This window comes from Dama dama, chromosome 11 (genome assembly GCF_033118175.1).
Source record: "Dama dama isolate Ldn47 chromosome 11, ASM3311817v1, whole genome shotgun sequence".
Taxonomy (NCBI): Eukaryota; Metazoa; Chordata; class Mammalia; order Artiodactyla; family Cervidae; genus Dama; species Dama dama.
The window spans coordinates 38,761,272-38,786,744 of NC_083691.1; the positions used below are offsets into that span (position 1 = coordinate 38,761,272).

Below are 25,473 nucleotides of genomic sequence, written 5' to 3' on the forward strand. Positions count from 1 at the left end.
TTACTCACTCCCTTCTAGTGAAGTCTGAACAAGTTGGTTAAATTAGCAAAAACTTAAAAGAGTCCTTTTGCTGAAGACAGTATGGTAGACACTATTGGGAAATCTGAAGAGGCAAAGATCCTTTGCCAAAATCTTCTTAAGGAACCAAAATACACTACATATAAGAAGCATATGGGTTCCCTGGTTCCTCAGATGGTAAAGAATCTGCCTGCAATGCAGCAGATCCTGGTTCAATCCCTGGGAGGGGAAAATCCCCTAGCAAAGGGAATAGCTACCCACTCCAGTATTCTTGCCTAGAGAATTTCATAGACAGAGGAGTCTGGCGGGCTACAATCCATGGGGTCACAGTCAGACACGACTGAGGGACTAACACTTTCATTTTCACTTTTTTAAACAAATCAATATATATGGATATATATCTGTATTTTTAAAAGGAAAGTAGCAGCAATGTTAGTAACTGTGGTGTGATGGGCAAATCTATCCAGTGTCAGGGAAACAAATGACCATACCCAATTCTGCAGCTCTACAGAATTTAATACCCTTCAAACAGTAGTGTGGGGAATATTGCAGACAATTCTGAAATGACAATTAAAGCTGATTTTTTTTTAGATGACCAGGTTTGTTCCTTTTTTTAAAAAAAAAAAAGCTGATTTATATTTGTAGAATGTAGGAAACAAATCACCTTCGAGATGGAGCTATTTTTAAAGAAAAGTATTGCTACCGTGAGTGAGCAAAAACCACCGAACGGAATCATCTCGCCCCTTCGTCCTCGCTAACCTGCTTCTCCATTCCCCAGGTGTGCTCCGCGGCCCTGGTACTATCCACGAGGTGGTGCTGAAGCAGGTGATCATTCCCCGCTATCTGAAGCCATTCCCAGTGGAGCCATAACACCCTTGGTCTTCCCTTGCCTCCAAAATCTGAGCTGTCAACCGACTTCTGCACGCTTAATATGCAAATCTGAACTCTGCTGGTATCGCACCGGATGCCCTGCCAATAATCTTTTTACTGATCCCTCCTGTTGGCCACCGTCACCATGCCTTAGATTCATGTCAATTCCTTTGACAGGGTTATAATAGCTCATCCTACAAGATCAGTGTAAATGTATGTGATTCATTACACGGTGTCATTCTTGAGACAAGGACATGCATAATGGAAATACACACCCAAGAGAAGATGTAGCTCCTTGAATATGTATTGGTTATTTTCTTTTTCTTTTTTCTTTTCTTTTTTTCTTTTTTTTTTTTTGAGCGCATTCCTAATCCAGAATGGTTTGCAGTCCACATTAGATGGAATTGCGTGTATCCTCAGCCTTGTCCCCTAAACTTTGGAAAGATATGTTTCCTGAGATTAAAATCACTAGCTAACGGTTTCCTGCCCCGCTCTGGCCCCTCAGCCTCCTCCTGCCTGGCTGGGGCCAGATTCGCGAGAAACGGTGTCCACAGCCCTTCGCTGTGCGAGGGGATATCCAGATTCCGAGGTCTTGCGGCTGGATGTAGTGCCTCTTAAACCCAGGACCTACCCCGTCCCTCCCCATCCTCCCCTCCGCCCGCCCCGCGCCGCCCTAGGAGGAGGCTAAATGTCCGCTTCCCCCGCTGAAGGGGATTGTAATGCGTAAACAGGATTAACTCTCTCTCCTCCAGCTGCGCGGATCGGCCCGCGCGCGGCCTGCGGGCCGGAGTGAGCCCCATGGGTGCGCGGAGCGCGCGGCTCGGGGAGTGGGGGATGTGGGAGCACTGGACCTCGGAGCTGTCCCTGGGGCCCGCTTCCTCGCCGAGGGGGGCTGGGGACCACAGCCCGGGGAGCTGCTCCTGGGAAGCCGGGGCTGCCGGCCGTGACGGCTCGGGCTCCTAGCGGCAGCCACCGCTCCGCCACCTCCCTCTCCCTCCCCGCGCTTCCTCTCCGCCCACCGCGCTCCAGCCGCCCGGTCGCCGCCGGCTCAGTCCTCCGCGCCCCCGGAGCCGCCGCGCCCGCCCGCGCCCAGCCATGGGAGACCTGCCGGGCCTCGTGCGCCTGTCTATCGCCCTGCGCATCCAGCCGAACGACGGCCCGGTTTTCTACAAGGTGGACGGGCAGCGCTTCGGCCAGAACCGCACCATCAAGCTGCTCACGGGCTCCTCCTACAAGGTGGAGGTGAAGATTAAGCCCACCACGCTGCAGGTCGAGTGAGTGCGGGCGCGCGCCGCGGCTGACCGGCCTGTCTCGGGATACGCTGGGTGGACCGAGGCTCCCGGCACAGCCAGAGCCTCTCCCGGGCACCTCTCACCTCGCCCGGAGGGCCCAGGAGGTTTTGTGGCGGGGGGGAGGTATGAGGTCAGCTCTCTGCTCCCTAGGGCATCTCCTTCGCTATTCTCGCTTCCCTCCACGCTTCGAAGGGTGAGGTGTTTAATACTGCAACTGGAAGCCAGGGGATCGGGGGCTTTTTCTTGTAAATTTCTCATCCCTCTGTCCAGCCATTGATGCGGACCCTCAGGCGGCCGGGGTGGGGCGGAGGGGAGAAGCTCGCCTTGGGCTTCACCTACCGCAATTCCGGTTCATCTCCGCCGGGTTCTGCAAGACTAAAGGAGGCAGAAAGGCTGCGTAATGAGGTATAAAATTGGGGGTGGCTGATCATTGGGGCTTCTTAAGGATGCTCGCCACTCATCCATCAGCCATTATGAGCCTGGAACCCCGGGGCTGGAAGAGCAAGACGGAGGGCAGCCTTCCCCGCTTAGGCCTAGTTTCCCTTGCCTGGTGTGTTTCTTTTTCTCCTGAATTGTCTGTTCAGCCTGGTGATGGGATTAGCAACATCCTTACAACAAAAGGATGGTGGTGTGTGTGTATCTGTGTGTGTGTCTGTGTGTGGCAGGAACTATCTCATCTCTGCTATCAGAGGTGGTTGTAACCTGTAAACCTCAGGCTAGAAAGTCAGTGAGGAAGGGTGCAGGAACTTATGGGGAAGTATCCTTTACCGTAAGAGGTGGAGTCCTTTACCTCTCAGCTTCTGCCTAAGCATGGTGTGAAGTCTAATGTGGAAAGAGGAAAGAAACCACCCCGTATTGTATCTACTACCATTTGCTGAGCTCAGAAGGTGGGGTGGAGAGGGCTGATAGCTTAAGTCTTCCCCAGTAGACCTTAATTCAACAAAGTTGTGTCGGCCAGTAGACTTTTAATTCAACAAAGTTGTATTGGCCTTCTAGGTGCCAAGCTCTCGTTGAAAGACCTAGAATCAAACCTGGCTTGACTCTGATGCTCTTGGTCCATTTACTTGTCAGCATCCCCAGCAGCTCCAAGCATCCATGATTCTCACATTTCCCAGTGTTCTGTGCATCTAGATATGATCTAGACTTTTCCTTACCCATCTTTCCTGGCAAACCCTTCTATCAAGTTACCTGGTCTAGTTCCCTCAGGATAGTTCTCTATTTTTCAAGTTAATCTAAAAATAAATTTGTGTTAATGAAAAAACTTTTTTTCTTGTTATACTTTAATTTTATCAAAGTGCTTCAATGCCCTAACCAGTGGTTCTCAAACCTGAATGTACATGAGAATCATCTGGAGGGCTCTTTAAAACACAGATGACTGAACCTCACCTTAAGTAGATGTAGTAAACTCTAGCACTAGAGTGGAGCTTAAGAATTTGCTTTCTGATAGATTGGCAGGTGATATTGACATTGTTGGTCCAGGGATGACACTTCAAGAACCATTACCCCACTGGGAAGACCCAGAGGAATCGGGTGGAGAGGGAGGTGGGAGGGGGGATCGGGATGGGGAATACGTGTAACTCTATGGCTGATTCATATCAATGTATGACAAAACCCACTGAAATGTTGTGAAGTAATTAGCCTCCAACTAATAAAAAAAATTAAAAAATAAAATAAGTAAATAAATTTAAAAAAAAGAAAAACTAAATAAATAAAATGGAGACCCTACAATCTATTTCTCAGAGTAGTTGAGATTAAATGAGATAACATGTAATACTCCTAACATAATAGTAAATGCCTTTTTATTCTCCAACATGGCCTCTTCTCCCCCCTCAAATCACTTTAATGCTATTGTCCTTTGTGGTAACTCAAGAGGAGAAAACCCAAGATGGTGTCAAATATAATTGTTGCCCTCATCAGGCTAATAAGTAGCTAAATGATTAAATATTTGCTTATGTTTATTCTCCATTTGTACAAACTAAAAAGATCATTACATTGACCATTTGGTATTGCCTGGACAAAGTGTAAGTAGCATAGTCTTATGACACTTGTCATGTTTAAAAGAATCTAGGTGACCTCCTTAAGAATCAGCTGAGGTTCGCAGTTACAGAATGAAAATGTCAACAGTAGCAGCAGTGAATGTCACAGGGCTCAGTCACCTATGGGGCCTGGAGGCATTGAGTCCTGGGATCCTGACGATGTGTGGAGTAGTGTCTGACTAAATGCATCTCAAGCTGGTTTCCCTAGGTGTATTTAATGGACCTTAACAAGCTCTTTAGATCATATAGTACTGTATGATGTTATTCAGTTGCTAAGTCATGTCCAACTCTTTGTGACCCCATGGACTGCAGCACTCCAGGCCCTTCCCGCGCCCCCCCCAAAAAAAAAGAAAAAAAAGAGAGGAAAAAAAAAAAAGAACCATTACCCTCACATGAAGAAATTATGCAGTGAGAATTTTTGGTATATGCCTGGCTTGAGGAAGAGTACCCCCCAAATCATGGGACCCCTAATGTTCTGTTGTTGGAACAGAAAAAAAATTATTAGAGAACTCATTCAGTGGTTCTGAATTCTACCTGTGCATTAGGATCACCTCTGCAATGTTAAAATAAACTTACAAATGCCCAAACCACACCCCAAGCCAAGTGTTTGAGATAGGCTGGGTATAGCTAGATTTTTAAAAGTTCCACAGATGAGAAACTAAAGAGGAAGACCATTGACAGAATCTGACTTAGCCTTGTACAAGTATTCTGGATGAGAATACTCATGTCAATCCAGAGAGATTAAATAGTTGATCTAGGTTCACATGACTGGTTAGTTGGGAAAGACAAGCTCCCTAAAGTTTCAGAACTTTCTATCACACCACAGTGTCTCTGTTAGCCAACCCTGTATGGTTTTTGCCCAGGGTTATGGTCCACACCAGGACAGGGTGCCTAAGCTAATTTCTACCATATATGGTCAACTCAAGTCCATTGCAGGAACATTTCCATCGGTGGTGTGGTTGTCCCACTGGAACTGAAGTCTAAAGAGCCTGATGGGGACAGAATCGTATATACGGGAACATATGACACAGAAGGTGTGGCCCCAACCAAGAGTGGAGAAAGGCAGCCCATCCAGATCACCATGCCGGTAAGGTCTGCTTGGGAGTGTTGGGGTGTGATGCCAAAGCAAATGGAAACCATGTAAAAGAAAATAATCACTGTTTTCCCTTAAGAAAGGATATAAAATCAAATATTATGAAGTGTTATATCAGCTCATAGTTTCATATATTTTTTCATAATGTCCCAGTTGTTGTTTTAGTCTCTAAATCATGTCCAATTCTTTTGTGACCCCATGGACTGTAGCCTGCCAGGTTCCTCTGTCTAGGGGATTTCCCAGACAAGAATACTGGAGTAGGTTGCCATTTCCTTCGCCAGAGGATCTTCCCAACCCCAGGAGCAAACCCACATCTCCTGCATTGGCAGGCAGATTCTTTACCCCTGAGCCACCTGGGAAGCCCAGTGTCTCAGTACGGTTAATTAAATAATCCATGCTTCTCCAATGATCAGTTTTATAGTAATTTCTTTGTGACAAAAATATAATTCTCTCCCTACATTTTTGTTATCTGTTCCATTGATCTGCCTATACTTATGCCACTGCTGCATTGTTTTTACAGTATGTTTGTGTATTTTATAATTGGCCACCTTACGGAACTTGCTTACTAAAATTCTTCATTCAGTGATCTTGGATTTTTCAGGTAGACAGTCATAATCTATTAATACATTTAATTGTGTCATTTTCTGGGTTGTTTTTTTTTTCCTGCCCTTATTGCATTGGCTAATGTTTCTAGAATAACATTTTCCACTAATAGTGATATTCCTTATCTCCAGCATTTCACTATTAGATATACTGTTAGTTTTGAATATTTATCTTGTTAAAGCATCCTTTTACTGGTTCATTAAGAGATAATTGGGAGATGTGTTGAATTTCATTTCATTCCTTTATCTATCTATGGAAATAATTTGAAATACTAAACTTCTCTTTATTTCTTAAAAGAAACCCTACTTAATGTCATTTATCATTTTTAATATGTTATTACATTGAAAATGCTAATATTTAAGGGTTTTAATTTTTAATTTTATTGTTTTTTTGTCTGATTTATCAGCAAATATGTAAAGACTTCCTCTATATATCAGGTATTGGGAGAAGAGTGGTGAACAAAATAGATATCCTTGGCTTCATAGGGCTTCTAATGTAGAGGAGGAAAACATACTTTATACAAGATTATCAATAATAAAGTAAATAATTATTATTGTACAAAATGTACTAAAAAAGTAGTGGTACCCTTGGGACATATACCAGGGGTCTTAGTCTAGCCAAAGATTTAAGGGATGGCTTTCTTAAGAGCTGAGAGAAGAGGGAACATTTGAGGAGAAAGGAGCTACAAAGATCAACAGCTGGAGGAGAGCAAAATGTGTTTCAAGGAGTGAGTAACCCAGCATAGCTTGAGCAGACAGTGAGGTAGAGACTGACTTAAGATTAAGATGGATTTAACCCGACATTGTAAATCAACTATATTCCAACAAAAAGTTTTTTAAAAAAAGATTAAACTGGAGAGGTAAACAGAGCTCAGATGTTAGAGGGCCTGCTTATTGAATTTATCTTCATGCTTCTGGGACTCCATTGGAGGTTTGTAAGATTTAACAAATCACATGGTAAGTATATGTTTAACCATATAAGAAATATCCTGATTGTTGTACCATTTCATATTTTTACCAGCAATGTATAAGAATTCTAGTTACTTTACATACTTAATTATATCAGTCTTTTAAGTTTGGAAATGCAAAAGACCTACATGAGCTAAAACATTTTATTTCATGATCTGTATTGTAGTCTTTAAATTGGATAGCCTAAATCTTTCAGCTTTGTTTTATTCAAAGTCATTTTGACTATTCTAGGTCCTTGGCATTGTTATATAGATTTTAGCATGAACTTGTCAGTTTATTCTCCAGTTCTTCAGGAACTGGAATATTAATTGGGTTTGCAAATTGGGCAGTTTGAAAAGATTTGACACTTTAATATTGAGTCTTCTGATGCACAAATATATCTGCTTATTTAGGTCTTCTTTAATTTCTCTCTATAATGCATTACAGTGTTTCCTGTACAGGTTTTATACATATGTTGTTAAATTTTTCTTTAAGTATTTCATATTTAAGCACTATTATATATGGTGGTTTACTATTTATAGAAATAAAATTTTTTTTTTCTATATTCATCTTGAATTCTGAGGCCTTGCTAATCTCACTTATTAATCCTAATAAGTTGTTCAGGATTTTTTTTTGTAGAACACTTAAGCTTTTCCATGTTTGATATAATGTCTTCTGCAAATAAACAGTTTTTCTTCTTCTTTTTCAATTCATATTCCTTTCATTTCTGTCTTGATGGCAATGCCTAGGACCTTCAGTTTGATGCTAAGTAGAATTGATGAAAGTGGACATCTTTGTTCCTTAATCACAGGAAGAAAGCATTCAGTTTTTCAACACTAAGTACGATGTTAGCTGTAGGGTTTTTTATTAAATGCCTGTTATCAGGTTAATGAAGTTCCCTTCTATCACTAATTTACTAAAATTCTACTGAGAGGTTTAAAAAAATATGACTGTGTCATATGTTTTCAAATATTCTTTTTATACCTACTGGGATGATCATATAATGTCTTCTTTATCCTCTAGTAGATTTTATTGTTTATTCAATGTTGAAACAACTTTGAGTTATTGAATACTAGGATAAATACCAATTGATCAATGGTATGCTTCCTGTATATATGACTGGATTTGCTTCATTAACATTTTATTGAGGACTTTACATCTGTGTTCCTGAGAAATATTGGTCTGTGGTTTTCTTTTTTTGTATTGTCATTGTCTAGTTTTGGTATCAGAATAATAATAAAATTATTTGAAAGTTGTTCACTCTTCTGTTTTCTGGAAGAGTTTATATTATTCTTATTAAAATATTATTTTTATTTAATGTTGGTTAGAATTCACCGATAAAGGCGTGCGTTTCATTTTATTTAAAGGTTTTGAGTTACAAATTCAACTTCCTTCTTTGATAACGGGCTATTCAGGTTTTATTTCTTGAGTTGATTTTTGTGATTTGTCTTTGATATCATTCATTTTTTTCAACTAAATTGTCAGATTTGTTGGCATGAGGTTGTTGGTAAGAACGCTGCACCATCCTTTGATATGTTAGGATCTCTAATAATGTCCACTCATTCTTTATGTTTATAATTTGCCATTCCTCCCTTATCCCCAATCAGTCTAGCTAGAGATTTACCCATTTTATTGGCTTTTTCCAAAACCCAGTTTTGTTTTCATATGCTTCACTGACCCATTTTTCTGTTTCATTTACTTCCAGTCCTATCTGAATTATCTCTTTCATTTGCATTAAAATATTTTAATTTAGGTTATACACACAGAGATAGAATTTGAGTCTATAAGTTAATGTTCTTACCAAATTTGAGTTATTTTTAATTACTATTTTGCCTCAAATTCTTTTCAACTTTATTCTCTCCCTTTCTTGTAGTGCTTCAATTACACATTGGACAGTTTGGTGTTATCCTACAGGTCTTTAAGGTCTTGTCCAGTTTTCTTTTTTTTTTTTCCAGTTTTCTTTTATGGATCTCCAAATTAGATAATTTCTATTGATATATACTCAAGTTCACTGTTTTTTTCATCTGCCCCTTGTTTTCTGATTTTTTTTCTATCATTATATTTTTCAGCTCTAGAATTTTTATCTGTATTTTTTATAGTTTCCATTTCTCAAGGTTCCTTATCTGTTTGCCTATTTTGACCATATACCCCTTTACCTCTTTGAGCATATTTATAATTGCTGGTCTGAAATATTTATTTGGTAAATCTAGTATCTAGCCCCGATTAGAGCAGGAATGACTTTTTTCCTGAATATGGGTCATGCTTTCATTACTTGTTTGATAATATTTGATTAGAAACTAAGTATTATAGATGGTATATTATTGATTTTAGTTTATTTTATTCTTTTGAGGATTATTTTCTTTTTGAGTTACATTCCTGGACTGAAGCTGCAAATTCTGTCTTTCTAGCAGGACAGCAGCTGAAATCTCTGCTTAATTTTTTTTTCAACTTCCAGTTGCTGCTTTTCTAGCCTGGTCCCCTTTGTCTCAGTGGAGTTTAGCAGTCAGCTATGGAATCGGACAGTTTACACTAAGATTTTGGTATCCATCTACCCTGAGGTTTCTCTAAATTTCCAGTTTTTCTACCAGTCCTGAGCCGTTTGCTTTGGTACTTTCAAGCCATGAAGACTCCAACTTCTCAGGTTTGGGAATGCATTCAATTTTTAAAAAAAAAAAAGGCAGCAAACTTCCAAATCTTATTCAGCATAACTTTCTCTTTCAAGAATAAATGCTTCACTTAGATGAAATCAACCCTGCTAACACCCTGATCTGGGACATCTGAGGAGCCTGGCATCTTATAGTCCATGAGGTCGCAGAAGAGTCAGACACGACTTAGCGACTAAACCACCACCAACCTCTTGAACTAGAAACAATAAACTTCTGTTGTTTGGTGGGGGGAAATAGACTCTTTACTGGTTTGTCTGCTTTTTCAAGCAGGAAAAACCCCCTCCCAGCAGCCTATACGTGCGATTAGCCTGTAGAATTATGGCGGAGTCATAGTCAGATTTTGGGTCTCACCTCTTCTGCAGCTCTCTTGCTTCCAGGATTTTCTCCCTAAATTTCCAGCAGCTCTTCCAGCCCAGGACATTCTTCTCCCTTTTCCAGTAGATAAAACTGCTGTTTTCTTCTGCCAGAACTGCCTGGGATTGGGAAGCACCCTCAGGCAAAAAACCACAGGAACGGTTCTTAATTGTTAGAGTTGAGATCCTTCAAGAGTAACTCTGATTTCTGTCTTGCTTTCAGTTGCTTTTTAAAGGCATCAAATAGCTTTTGTTTACATTTTGTCAGATTTTATAATTCTCTTTGTAAGTTTCATCCAACAGTTCCACCCCACTATTATCACCATTTTAAAAAACATTTCAATGTAGGACTTCCATTACCTGGTAACAGTGATAAGATTTGCCAGTTGTTAAAAATCAGTCTAGTAGCAATGTGTAGATTAGACGGGGAAATGGGCAAAGGACAGAAGGTCTTCACAGTTTAACATAGGGTGTTAGAGTTAATCGCTTTATAAAATGAATTGGGCACATTTTCATAGTTTATGTTCTGAAACTGTTTACATGGTGTATGATTTAGCTGTTATTTGAAAGTCTGACAGAATTTCCCCATAAAAGTCAGGATCCAAAGTAAAGATATTTGGAAAGAATATCCATAACTTTCAACTTAGTCCATAAGTTTGCCTTTGGAGAGGCTTTGAAGATTTTATTGAGTCTGTTTTAGTTGGTTTTCTGAGAAAACCATTCATTTCTACAGAAACACATTTTAAAAGGTATTTTTAGACTTCTAAAAAAATATTTGAAGGTCTCATATCCAGTAAAGGGCTGGTGGATCAAAATAAGTTTCTTTTATATCAAAGATCTTCTATTCTAGTGTGTCAAGAATAGCATATGTATCAATAATTAGAGTTAAAGGAATGATTAACTGGAAGCAAAATTGCAAATGCATATCAGAATTTTATTTTTGTTTATTTTTATTTTTTAAAATTTATTGAAGTTTAGCTGATTTACAGTGTTGTGTTGATTTCTTCTGTACAGCTAAGTTACTCAGTCATATATGTTTATATATTTTCCGGAAAATCCTGGAAGACACTAAATATATATATTCTTTTTCATAGTCTTTTCTATTATGGTTTGTCATAAAACATTGAACATAGTTCCCTGTGCTATACAGTATGACCTTGTTGTTTTTCTATCCTATATATATAATAACTTGCCTCTGCTAATCCCAAATTTCCTTTCCTTCCCTCCCCTACTCTCTCTCCCCCTTGGCAACCACAAGTGTGTTGTCTATATCTGTGAGTCTGTTCTTGTTTCATAGATATGTTGATTTGTATAGTATTTTAGATTCCACATGTAAGTGATATTATATGGTATTTGTCTTTTTCTTTCTGACTTACTTTGCTTAGTATGATAATCTCTAGGTCTATCCAAGTTGCTACAAATGGCATTATTTCATTCTTTTTGATAGCTGAGTAATATTCCATTGTATGTATGCACCACATCTTCTTTATATCCATTCATCTGTCAAAGGATATTTAGATTGTTTCCATGTCTTGGCTAAATGGTGCTGCTTGAACATAGGGATGCATGTATGTTTTAAAACTTTACTTTTGTCTGGGCATATGCCCAGGAGTGGGATTGCTGAATCCTATGGCAACTCTATTTTTATTTTTTTGCAGGAACCTCCATACTGTTTTCCATAGCATCTGCACCAATTTACATTCCCACCAATGGTGTACAGATCTCTGCCCTCTGTCCAGCATTTGTTATTTGTAGACCTTTTAATGATAGCCATTCTGACTGGTGTGAGATGGTACCTCATTGTAGTTTTGATTTGCCTTTCTCTATTAGTGATGTTGAGCATCTTTTCATGTGCCTATTGGCCATGTATCAAATTCTAATGAGAGCTCAAAAGGCCAGTGAGCTGACTTTAAGTTGTTCATTCTTTCACTGAACTGGTGCTGAGCACTGGGTCAGGTACAGAGGCAGTCACAGTAGATGAGACTGTATCCCATTCAGGTGGTCACAGAACAGGAGAGGAGACCTCCCTTCCCCACCTTCTCCCTGGAGCCAGAATGGGCTGAGGGGAGCAGAGCTATAACTTCCTCTGGTTTTAGAAGGGTGTGGAGTCATACTTCTTTTGCTGTAAGTTTAAAAAGAACACTAGGAAGAACAATTAACAAACAATTTAGAACTTAGTTAAAAACTTCTTAATTGGATTGGTAAACTAAGAGCATCTACATTATTTTGAATGAGACTGAAGTATGGTATTTTTTTTAGTATGAGTATAATTTAGACATATCCATAAAAAGAAAGATTTTATTACTCACAGTAAGTCTGGATTGCCTGTCCAGGTACCTGCTAAAAGGCTGGAGAGCTTTTAAGTTACTCAATACCTTTGGGGTATGTTGTGGGGAAAAGAATTTCTACGCTCTAACTCAAGAATCCTGAGTTCTATCTGTAAAGCCTAGATTCTTCCATATTATTTCTACTCTAGAAGAAGCAGGTGATTGATAGCCGAATGTTCCAGCAGTGATCACATAGCGTTAAGTTTGAGCATTGGTCATGTATTTGTGTTTTATTTGTAGTAGGCTGATTCTTAGGAAAACAATGGAAATTAGAGGTTTTCTGATTATGTCAGCAACTCTGGTATTGAATTCAAATGTTCATTCCAGTGGTGAAGCTTTCAGCTAATTTCATCATTATCCTGTGACATTTTTAAGTTACCATTATTATGACTCAAGTTTTAAAAAGTGTAGACATACCATATTCTCACAGGCAGCACTAAAACCTTGAACTATCCAGGTAAATACAATCAGTTAAGCAGCAAGTTCCTGGATTACTAAATTTACATACTTTATCAAGGGAAACATCCGTGGTGTGGGTGCCTTAGGAAACCTCTAGAATGTCAGAATTAAAACTGGAAGTTATGAAGGTATTAGGATGTCATCTTCTTCTATAATTAACTCTGTGTTAGTCCCTCAGTTGTGTCCGACTCTTTGAAATCCCATGGACTGTAGTCTGCCAGGTTCCTCTGTCCATGGGATTCTCCAGGCAAGAATACTGGAGTGGGTTGCCATTCCCTACTCCAGGGGATCTTCCTGACCCAGGTCTTCAGCATTATAGATGATTCTCTGTCATCTGAGCCATGAGGGAAGCCCCATAATTAACTGTGATCCCAGGCAAAGCTTAACTCAGTGGGCCTGTTTCTTTAATACAAATACGTGAATTCTACTCTTTGGTCACTAAGACCACTGTCAGCCCTAACATGGTATAAAAATTATAAAATTACCCTTAGGGTATGATACTAGTTATTTGCTGAAGAAGTCAGATTCTCAAATACTGTCATTTAGGATGACACCAAGTAGGACTGAAATCCAACAAATCCATATAGGATTCCTTTCTGGTTGGGTACAGGCATGTGGAGAAGTGTGGCTATGCATCCCAGCATCTCAAGGGATTTGCATGTTTCTTTAAAAAACTGTGAAATATCAAGACAAGATTCAGAAATATGAGCTTTTAAAGCACCAGTAATCCCTGCATTTTGATTTGGTTCATTTTCAGATTAACTTTCACATAAATACATTCTATAGTTGCAATCATTTTTAATATATATTGTCCAACTTTCTACATATTTTTAAAATTTTAATGGTAATATAAGACTCTATCACAATGTATCATGATTAGACTTACCCAGATATTAGATATATTGATTGTCCCATCATAAAAAGTGCTATAATGTAAAATTTTATATATGTATATACATACATATATATATCTACTTCAATCTGAGTAAAAATATTTGGTCAAAAGAACTGAATCTTTAAGGCTGTTCTCCAATATGGCATTTTGGTGTTTTAAGTAGTACATACTATTTTATAATGTTACTAGCAATGAAGAAGCCTACTGACTTTGTTATAATTATGACATCACTGAGAATTACTTCAAATGTAATAGATTTTCTAGTTTACTTTTCACTGTCACAAGAATGAACATTTCTACATGTCAATTTAATTTTGCTTCTTCTATAGATTGTTCTTTCATGTTTTGTCAATGCTTCTGTTGGAAATTATTTTTTTAAATCAGACTCCTAATAAAGAAAAAAATCTGTCATATCTATCCTATTTCTCTTACTCTTGCTTTATTTTATTTTTCATTGTGTAGAAATACAATTACACTAAAATTTTTCATTTTCTATTATGATTTTTTCTTTTAAAATGAAGATGGTTGTTTTTTCATAGTTAACAGTCTATTTTGGGTTTCCCATAATTTTAGATTTTATGTGATTTAACTTTCCTCTAATTCAGATTTGATTTATGTTTATACTGTACATCATTTCCAAAAGATTTAAAATGGTATTTCACATTTTATGAGTCCAAGCAATAAAGCCTAGGTCCTTAAATATAATTTCTACTCTAGAAGAAGAAGGTGATTGATTATTCCAACAATGATCATACAGCTTTTGGTTTGAGCATTAGCCATGCATCTGTATTTTATCAGTGATAGGCTAATTCAATTACAGCTGAAATTAGAATTATCATTAATTGAAATTAGAAGTTTTCCTGATCAAGCAGCTGAAATGTTAAGTGAAAATTTCATTTTTGTGATGAAAGCTTTGCATATGCTTTAACACTATCCTATGACAAAACTTCTGTCAAGCTTAAATATTATACATTGCTGACACAACCACTTACATAAGTAATAAGGAAGTCTTGAGATGTCCAGGTAAACTCAATTAATCAAGTAAGTGAAGCTAGCAAGGAAAGCTGAATTAAAGGTACACCAAAACAACTTCTTATAAGTCTAGGGTTATCTCAAGATAGTTTCTTAGATTTTTAAACATTGGATAAATGATGCTAGGATACTTGGCTATTTGGGAGGCTCTGTTCTTTCCTGATGCCTTTCCTTCTTTCCTGATCAAAAAATATTTCAGATAGATTATGAGATTATCTCTAAAGCATCAACTTTGTAAGAAAATCAAAATGAAAAGAATGTATCTAAACCTAAAAGAAATGGAAGAAATCCAAAGGTAAAAATGGAAGAAATCCAAAGATTAAAAATGGAAAACTCTGGTTATATAAATGTAGATTTCCTGTTAAATGTTGTAAACAAAGTTAAATTAAATTTTCCTTAAAAGGCAATTTAAAAGGCAAATGATACTTGGTGACATGTGAAAAGCTTGTTTATAAAATGAATGGTTAAGCAGTGTTGCCTCGATTTACCACTGCCTGTGCAGACAATGCTGCAGCCCTGAAGCTGGACTCAGGATGTTCTCAAATGCCATCTGACTTAGATTGGTGGGAGTGATCTCTTTATTCACATAATTCCAGAGGCCCTGGTACAGGGAATTTATGAGTGATACCCAACTCTAAGGGCTTCCCCGACAGCTCAATGGTAAAGAACCTGCCTGCCAGTACAGGAGACAGAGGGGATGTGGGTTCCATCCCTGGGTGGGGAGGATCCCCTGGAGAAGGAAATGGCAACCCACTCCAGTATTCTTGCCTGGGAAATCCAATAGACAGAGGAGCCTTGTAGGCTACAGTCCATGGAGTCACAACAGAGTTGGGCACGACTTAGTGACTAAACAACAACAACACCCAACTCTAAAAGCTCTCCACCCCCACCCCCACTTCAAGGAGTATTGCTGACTTGTATTTTAATGGGACTAATTCTCCACTTAGTCCCTTCAAGGAGAGAGCCCAAAGGGAGATTCTGTCTGCTTTATGATAAGTCATCGCATTATTCCCTTTTTGGTTGGCCCTCTTAGACAAGAGACTGGGGGGAGTTTGGAGGAATGAGGCAAGCAGTACATGAGCTTGTTGTCAGCCTGTGTTGTGCGGGAAGGTGGCCTTACACATGCATTCCCAAACATAAAATGTGTTCCTCCTGTCAACTCTTTCTAATATTTTGGCACAATCTGTTACTTCATATATAAAGAATTCTTAGAAACCAGTAAGGAAGAGAACCTTACTGGACATAGGAAATTGAAAGAGAAGGACATAGGAAATTGAAAAATAAGCAAAAAAAATAAAGAGGCAATTCACAAAGGAATGCAAATCATCAAAAAATATTAAAAAAAGACTTTCACTATTATAAATATATATATATATATAAATAATACAAGGCCAATTTTCACCCACAAAATTGGCCAAATATTAAAAAATAATACTACTAGTTCAGTGCTAGTGTATTTCTTTGTGAAATATGATTTACTCTAAATTGATTTTGGGTCCTGCAAACTTGCTGAATTTGCTTGTTAATTGCTTCATAGTTTTTGCACACATTTTTATTGTGAATTGAAGTTTTGTTTCCCTTTTTCCCCTTCTTGCCTTAATTAGGGCCACTAATACAGTGCTGAGCAGGAATAGAAGTAACTGCTCTCCTTGCCTTATTTCCATCTTATAGGGAAAGGACTCGGTTCACTTAACGTTGAAGGTGATGTTAGCTACTGTTTTTTTATTGATGGCCCTTAATCAGACTGAAGAACTTTTCTTCTATTCCTAGTTTGCTGAGAGTTTTTATTATATATATGATAATAAAGTATAAGGATGGTAAAAGGTATAAATAAGGATGGTATAAGTATAAATAAGGTATAAGGATGTTGAATTACCACATGTTCTTTCTGCATTTATTGATATGATTACATAGTGTTTCTCCTTTATTTTGTTAATATGGCAAATTACATGGATTTTCAAATATTGAACCATCCTTGAGTTCTGAGGATAAACCTCCAATGTAATATCCTTATTATGTATTGCTGGATTTGATTTACTAATATTTCAAGCAAATAAAATTATATGTAAGTTTTATGCATAAATCCATAAGGAATTTTTGTCTGCAACTTTCCTTTACCCATAATATTTTGGTCAGGTTTTGGTATCAGGGTAATAGTGGCTTCATAAAATGAACTGAGAAGTATTGCTTCCTCTGTTATGTAGAATCAGTATTTTCCCCTTAAGTGTATGAATTTATCATTGAAGCCACTGAGCCTGAAATTGTCTTCCTGGTAAGAATTTTAATTACAAATTCAGTTTCTTTAGTAGTTAGAGATTTAGTGATAGTTTGTGTCTTTCAAAGAATTTGTACATTTGTATACCATATGGTATATGTTGTTGTTTAGTCTCTAAGTTGTGGCCAACGCTTGCAACCCAATGGACTGCACCCTGCCAGGCTCCTCAGTCCTTGAGATTTCCTAAGCAAGAATAATGGAGTGGGTTGCCATTGCCTTCTCCCAGGGATCTTCCCAATGCAGGGATGAAACCCATGTCTCCTGCATCAGCCGGCAGATTTTTTACCACTGAGCCACCAGGGAAGCCCATATTGGTATAAGGATCCTAATCTAAGGATTCCATGTTGTTACCAATGTAGGATCAATAGTGATAGCATCTTTCATTCCTAATATTGGTAATTTGCTTTCTTTTTCCTACTCAGTTTTGCTGGGATTTATCAATTTTAAAGATAGTTTTTTAAGAAGATTTTAGTTTCATGAGTTTTTCTTTACTGTTTTTCCTTTTTCTGTTTCATTGGTTTCTGCTCTTTATTGCTTTTTTATTTGCTCTTTATTGCTCTTCTTACTACTAGACTAGCTAAAATTAAAAGAACTGGCAATGTCAGCTTTTGGAGAGAATGTATCAATAGAACAACTGAAACTCATATTGCTGGTGGGAAAGTAAAATGGCACAATCACTTTGGAAAAGTTTAACAATTTCTTATGAAGTTAAGCATACTTATAAGACTTAGAACTGTTAGCCCTATCTATTCAGCTAAGAGAAATGGAAAATAAGGATTTACTAATAAAACTTCAAACAGTACAGGAATAGAGACGTTCAGAATCCAGTAGGAATTGGTAGGTCATACCACAGTAAAAGTCACAGATGCTTATTTAAACTGAATTTGTTTACTAATAAAGTAACATCATGTCTCTATCAATATAGTAAGTTGATTCTGTGCTCCTAAGTCAATGAATTTCTGCATCACTTTATTCTTGATGAATTTCACATGTCACTGGTGAAATTGAGTAGAATGGTGAATGGAGAGAAGTACTCTGGGGATTCTAGATCATATGGTTGTAAGACCACCACAGAAATTGTTTAAAATAAATTCTTCAGGACTTCCTTGGTGGTACAGTGATTAAATATCTGCCTTCCAATATAGGAGACATGAGTTCAATCCCCAATCTGGGAAGATTCCATGTGCCATGGGGCAACTAAGCCCATGTGCTACAGTTACTAACCCACGCTCTAGAGCCCATGAGCCACAACTACTGAACCAGCACAACTACCAAGCCCAAGTGCTGCAGCTATCATCGCCCAGAGCCTTTTGTGCCTGGAGCCTTTTCTCTTCAACAGGAGAAGCCACCACAATGGGAAGCGCATGTACTGCAACTAGAGAGTAGCCCCTGCTCTCCACAACTAGGGAAAGCCCGCACAGAGTAACAAAGACCCAACACAACAGGAAAAATTTTTTAATAAAATATTTACTGTTTATTAACAAGTCAAGATTCCTCACTTGTTACTGAGGACAACAAATGAGTCTCCTCTCCTTAGAATCTGATGAGTTCCCCTTCACATTGGTTGTGAAATAGAAGTGTACCAAGGCTTGTAACTTGTAAGAACACTAAAGTAAAATGTCCAGGTGTCAGTTTCAGAATACGATAGACTGGGTGGCTTAAACACCAGATATTTATTTCTCACAGTTCTGGATGCTGGAAATCCAAGATCAAGGTGCCAGCAGACCTGGTGTCTGATGAGAACAGTCTTCTTGATTCATAGACAGCTTCTTTCTTACCGTGTTCTCACATGAAGGAAGGGAGAAACAGATCATCCCTCTCATGTCTATTTTTATAAGGGCACTAATCCTACTCATGAGGGCTCCATCTTCCTGCCATAATTACTTCCAGAGGACCCCACTTCCAGATACTATCACTGGGGATTTAGGCTTTACCATATGAATTTGGGGGAGATACAAACAGTCTGTAGTGGCATCCTAAAACATTCTACACATGACAATTCATAGATATTCTTCTCATTCAGGGAGAAAAAAGAAACACTGTTCAGTAGCTTGTAGCTCATTTGCTTGTACACTGGTTATCATTTTCTAGATGAAAATTAGGAAACCTAGGTTCTTGACTTGCTCCTACCACTAGCTGGCTGCACAGTACTAGAGCAACTCACTTAACCTCTCTGAATTAGTTCTTTCATCCACAAAATGGAGATGTTAAAACCAGACACAAGACTGAATGAGATAAAGAATAGTCATTGTGTATTTTAAAAAAGAGAGCTATTAAATGCACAGAATTATCCTGTGTCTAATTGCATCACTGGGGAGCTTGCCTGGGTAAATTTTCCTTGGAAGGCACAGATGGGTTGGGAGCGGGTAGAAAGCTGTGTAGTTGTTTCTGTTCTTCAAAAGCAATGTCAGTTTTGAAGACCCCATCTGTTCTTAGCCAGAACAGAAGAAAGCCCGAGTTAGGGAGATGGCCAGGAAATAGAGCTCCAGAAGGAAGAATAGAAAGAGCGCTTATGAGAAGTTAAAACAATTAAGATGTGGGAGAGAGGAAAATACATGCCTAGTCAGCAGCAGTTAAGTTTACTGTAACATGACCTTGAGTCCAACATTAATAAAAGAGAAACAAAGTAGAATCTTTAGCTGTGACTTGCTGTCAACATATTTCTGTTTTGGTTTACTGTGTTACTGAGAATTCTTGGATGGAGACTTTCTTAGTTGTAAGGTTACTCAGATATTGAGTGTAGTGCCTTAAGGGCTTTTGTTTTTGTTTATTGCCTGTGGTCTTAATCATCTTTGTTTGTTTTTGTGACTAACTTTTATTTTTATCTATTTCCAAAAAGGCCTCAGTATTGTTTCTCCCACTTACCTAAGCTTGTTTCAAGCTGCTCCTGCGAAAGTTTAGTTGGTGTTTATAAAATATTTTTAGAACTTAATTCAGTTGCACTTAAAATGTACAGTATCCTACGTTGGTCAAAAATAATAGTAAGTCATCTCGGTGATTTGTAAAATGAGATATCAGTTTATTATTAACACTTAAGGGTGGTATTATAAACAAAGTTGTATCATACTTCATACTATGTATCCTTAATAGATTTTATTAAATCCCTAGGGTTTGAGGGATATTTGTATTAATTTTTCAGGGGTGATAGATCCATCTCACCATTTAAAATATTCTTTCTGCTTATAAAAGTAACATATTTATTGCAGAAAATTTAAGTAGAAAGCTAGAAAAAGTTTTCTTTGGGAACTCTTGTTAATATTTTTCCATTTTCTTTTCTCTATACATCTTAGTGTATTTGAGCTCATTTTCATCCATCTTTTTTCTGTTAACATTGTTTTAATCATCTTCTGTCATCGTTAAAACTAAATTCCTAGGCTTCCCTGGTGGCTCAGTGGTAAAGAACCCACCTGCCAATGAAGAAGACACAGTTTCAATCCCTGTTGCGGAAAGATTCGACATGCCATTGGGCAACTCAGCCTGTGTGCCTGTCTCTAGAGCCCACCGACCACAACTGCTGAGCCCATGCATTGCAACTCCTGAAGCCCGCGCGCCCCAGGGCACATGCTCCCCAACAAGGAGCCACTGCAGTAAGAAGTTCGGGGACCACAGCCAAAGCACAGCCCCCACTCACCACAACTACAGAAAAGCCTTCACGACAGTGAAGACCCAGTACAGCCAAAACTAAATAAATAATACATTTTAAAAAAAAAACCCGAAATTTCTGTTTAGTGGTTATACATATTCAGAGTACAGATATACCACCATTTTTCATAATACTTTCCTAAAGTTTTAGGCTTAAACTGCTTCTGGTATTTGAAATTGTTTGCTGAGTTGATAGGTGAACAAGTTACAAAACTCTGAAAGTTTGTATTTCTTTAATTACTAATATGACTACATTTGAATATTTTTCAGAGTTAGCCAATTTTTTTAATGAACTGTTCAGTTTTATCCAAATGTTCTTAGTAGTTCTTAACATATTTTATGTTAAGGATATTAGCTATTTGGTAAAACTTATAAATACAATTTTGGCTTAACATTTTTTTCTGATTATAAAAGTAAAATTTGATCATTAAATCTTTAAAGTACCAATAAGTACATAGAAGAAAATGAAACTTATTCCATCAGCATTAACATGTATAATTTTTTTATTATTATATTATAATTTATTTATTTTTATTATTAAGCCTGCACCGGGTCTTCGTTGCTGCACGCAGGCTTTCTCTAGTTGCGGAGAGTGGGGGCTCCTCTCTAGTTGTGCATGGGCTTCTCATTGCTATGACTCCTCTTGTTGCAGAGCCTAGGGTCTAGGCACATGGGCTTCAGTAGTTGTGGCCCCAGGCTCAGTAGTCGCTTCTCACAGGCTCTTAGAGTACAGGCTCATTAGCTCTGGCATATGGGCTTAGTTGCTCCACGGCATGTGGATCTTCCTGAACCAGGGACCAATCTCCTGTCCCTACACTGGCAGGCGGATTCTTAACCACTGTACCACCAGGAAAGTCCTGTATAATTTTAATGAAATTAATGCTAGACAGTCTTGTTGTTACTCTGCTTAGTTCAGGTAACAATACAGAATAATAGAAAATTTTTATTTAAATATTTACATTTAGACTTGTTACATAGTATTCCACTATATAGATATGCCATAATGAATTATGGATGGAAATTTATAATTCAGTTTTTCACTATTCTGAACACTGTGATGTCAAGATAAATTATAAGTGAAATTGCTATACCCAAGTATATTCACAGCTTTCAGTTCAGTTCAGTTCAGTCGCTCAGTCGTGTCCAACTCTTTGTGACCCCATGAATCGCAGCACTCCAGGCCTCCCTGTCCATCACCAACTCCTGAGGTTTACTCAAACTCATGTCCATCGAGTCAGTGATGCCATCCAACCATCTCATCCTCTGTCGTCCCCTTCTCCTCCTGCCCCTAATCCCTCCCAGCATCAGGATCTTTTCCAATGAGTCAACTCTTCGCATGAGGTGGCCAAAGTATTGGAGTTTCAGCTTCAGCGTCAGTCCTTCCAGAGACAAATTACCCTTCCAAAAGGCTGTGTAATTCAGTTCCCACTGGCAGGGTTAAGAATACCTGTCTCCTTGTTGCTCATTAAAAATCAATATTTCTAATTTTTAATCAACTTTGTTGCATAGTTTACAAATAATAAATATACCCATTTTAAGTATACTGATCAATGAGTTTTAACAAACACATACATGTGCTCTTGTAATCACCACACCAATCAAGATGTAAAATGTTTCCGTTACCTGCAAAAAGTTGCCTCTGGCACATTTTCATCAATTATCTATCCCCTCCTCCTACCTCAGGTAACTGAGGTAACCACAGATATTTCCTCTCAGCATAGATTATATTCTGGGGCTTCCCTGATGGCTCAGCAGGTCAAGAATCCACCTGCAATGCAGGACACACAAGAGATGCAGATTAAATCCCTGAGTCAGGGAGATCCCCTGCCAGTAGGAACTGGCAACCCACTCCAGTATTCTTGCCTGGAAAACTCCATGGACAAAGGAGCCTGGCATTCTATCACTATAAACTACATAGATATACATATATATGTACATACATATATGGACTCATATAGTACATATATTCTTTGGGGGTCTGGATTCTTTTGCTCAGCCTGTCTTTTTTTTTTTTCAGCATGTCTTTGAAATCCAAACTTATTGCTGCCTGAATCAGTATGTTCTATTTTATTGTTAAGTAAAAAGCCTTTTTACATTAGTAGATATACCAAATGTGTCTATCAGCAGGTAAAGGATGAAACATTTGGGTTGATTCCAGTCTAGGGCTTTTGTGAATAAAGCTGCATATTTGTACACAGGTCTTTAAGTCATGACTTTCTACAAAGAGAGGCTTCATTTTCTTAGCTGAGAGAAGATTTGTGGACTCAAGGTACATCATCCACTGTTACAAGTCAAGCAAATTTTCCAAAGGCAAGCCAAATCTTGTTTTGGGATCAGATTAACAAGATGAGGCAATGGTGCAGGATATAATTTTGAAAGCATCTTGGAAAGCTATCTGGGAAGCACCTGATCACCCTTCCCCTGTGGCAGCCACTAGCAGAAGGCTTCTATTGCTCACTGCCCTCCCCCCTCCACGTCTTCTGGCTCCTGACAAGTCTAAGAACCTGCTAAGTCAGTCCCTGTCTCCTCCCATGACAAGGGAGGGTCAGAGGAGAAAATAACAGCAGGCATCACGCTGTTTAATGCCAGGTCCCCTAAATAGCTCCAGGAGACGGTGGCAGGGTCAGGCTACCCCGCAGGCCACTTGAGCCCCTGCCCAGTGGCCTCTAGGGTATTCTGTACCCTCTTCTCAGCTACATGAGAATTGTGTGCTCATGACTCTGGAGAATTCTGTGCGGTGTTTTCAGGGCCTGTCTTCTGGAAGAAGGTGGCAGATTTCTTGAGAGCAAGGAGTATCCCTTATACAAATTTTTCTATGTGTAAGTCACACATATCCAAAGCTATGGCTTTGGATAATGTATAATCAAAACCTGAGGCATGGGCATGGCTTATAAACACTCAATAGTACTTGAAAGTTAGCATCTTTAACAAGCAAATGCTTTCAATAAAATAGGTTTTCGTGGAGTTGAAATTAATGATGAGAGGGCAGTTGTATATTATGTTTAGTCATGTTGGACACACGTTATTTTGTACAACTGTTTTATTAAACAGAAACCAAAAGCAATCATTAAACACCATTTCTTCTCTTCTCTTCCCAATCTCCCTTCTGTGGCAAGCTCTGAAATTCTGAGATTCTAAGAGTGGTTTCCAGAACTTCAATTTAGGAAACATATACATTTGGAGAGTTATTTTTATGAAGGCAATATCATAGCAAATGCAATAAGTGTAATGGGAATATGATTTTATAGAGAAATAAATGACTTACAGATAGCCTTTCAGGAAGATCTCTCTTGTAATAAAGGAAGATCATTCATTACAGTAAAAGGCCTAAGCTTTTATCACAGGAGCCTGGAGTGATTATACTGGTTACTGAAACGTGAGGGGCAGAGTGTGGGGAGGAGGAGAGTTAGTCATTGCAAACCTCTTGGTGCAGGAATCTGTTCTTGCACAGTCCACATCGGTCAGGTCACAATGTTCCTGTAAACCTCCAACAAGATGAATGTTACTCTCGGTTCTGCAACATTTTACCTCTATATGAATCTAAAAGTGTTGTACTCTTAAAAGTCAGAACCTTGAAAATGGGCTATCCTGTGTATTTCAGGTAACATTCTTACCTTGAAGCAAAAACAATAGAATGCAAAGGTTAAAGTAAAAGAAACAGCTCTAATATGGAGTCAGATTTGTTCTTCCCTATTACACCTCTTCCACGAACATCAGCTCCTGTCTATTGCTAGTGGCAGAATGAGTTTTTGATGGGGTGTGTTTCTCTTCCCTCAGTTCACTGACATTGGGACCTTCGAGACAATGTGGCAGGTCAAGTTCTACAATTACCACAAGCGAGATCACTGCCAGTGGGGAAGTCCCTTCTCCGTCATTGAGTACGAATGCAAGCCCAACGAGACCCGCAGTCTCATGTGGGTGAATAAGGAGTCCTTCCTCTGAAGACAGCACTTTCTGATGCTGCTGGACAGTCTCATCAGAGACCCACTTTTAGACAACCCAGCACAAGGCTTCACCGAGGCACACCAAACCATTGCCAGTGTCCTGAATGGTGCCAAGGACCCACTAGCCCTGATTATTTTTGAAAGTGTAATTCCCCTCTGTTGCAATATCCCTGACACAAAAGATTGTGATGTTCCCTGCCCAAGAGGCTCTCTTTCTGTATTCTGTATTGATATCCCTGCCTCCAATTGTTCTTGGTCACCCTGGTGACCTCTTGGAGGAGCTTCATGGAATCTGCAGGCCCTGTCCCGCACTTAACTTCTCCACTGATGACTGTGCTGTTCTGTTTCCAAGTTGAGTGCTTCCCTCTTTTTTGTTAAATGTTAAATAAAAAATAACAATGTGCGTGGGTTCCATCCCAAGTGTGCTATGGTAACATGTAACTTGCAATGTTTTCCAACTCTCAAAGCAGGCTTTGTGAAAATGTGATGCAAACAGCAGTCAATGGGACTCAAATGTTGTGCTTTCTATAAACAGCTTGGCTTTTTCAGGGAAGGATGATGACAGAAGAAAAGGACAAATGTTTGAGTATTTGTACCTTATTAGAACTCAAGTGATGTATTGTGCTGTGGCCTAGTGGAAGTAGGAAAGAGCCTTGTGTGGACCACTGTTAAGGTAACCAAAAGTGACAAGGTTACCTTTCTGGAAAGTGATTGTGGTGTCCAAACAGGCATACTGATGGCCTCCCTACTTTCCCCTTCACTCGAACTTTGTAAAACTGTATATGGAAATGTAATCAACTTTTGATATTTCTTAATAAAGACATTGAAAATCATCCTTGACTTACCTTCTTAGTTTGGGCAATATCTGTTCAGTAGGTAGACCTCTGCTTCAGGTCAGCTCTACTAAGACTGTTCCCGAGTCCAAATTGGTACTGCTCACTGCGTGACAGGTCAATAAATCAGGAGACGATGTGTCGGGGGTCAAAGAATAGAACTTTATTTGGAAAGCCAGCAACCCAAG

General features: G+C 38.7%; 1 protein-coding gene across 1 annotated transcript; it reads left to right on the plus strand.

Annotated features, from left to right (window-relative positions):
• Positions 1 to 1,910: 1,910 nt before the first annotated feature.
• Positions 1,911 to 25,285, plus strand: CNRIP1 (cannabinoid receptor interacting protein 1). Its single transcript, XM_061155167.1, has 3 exons — positions 1,911 to 2,162; positions 5,153 to 5,303; positions 24,286 to 25,285. The coding sequence occupies exons 1-3, from the start codon at positions 1,984 to 1,986 to the stop codon at positions 24,448 to 24,450; spliced, it is 495 nt and encodes a 164-aa protein (XP_061011150.1). The 5' UTR covers positions 1,911 to 1,983; the 3' UTR covers positions 24,451 to 25,285.
• The last annotated feature ends 188 nt before the right edge of the window (positions 25,286 to 25,473 follow it).

Coding starts and splice junctions, on each gene's coding strand:
- CNRIP1 (XM_061155167.1), top strand. CDS start 1,984: ATGGGAGACCTGCCGGGCCTCGTGCGCCTGTCTATCGCCCTGCGCATC. Junction 2,163..5,152: donor CCCACCACGCTGCAGGTCGA/GTGAGTGCGGGC, acceptor AGTCCATTGCAG/GAACATTTCCATCGGTGGTG. Junction 5,304..24,285: donor CCATCCAGATCACCATGCCG/GTAAGGTCTGCT, acceptor CTCTTCCCTCAG/TTCACTGACATTGGGACCTT.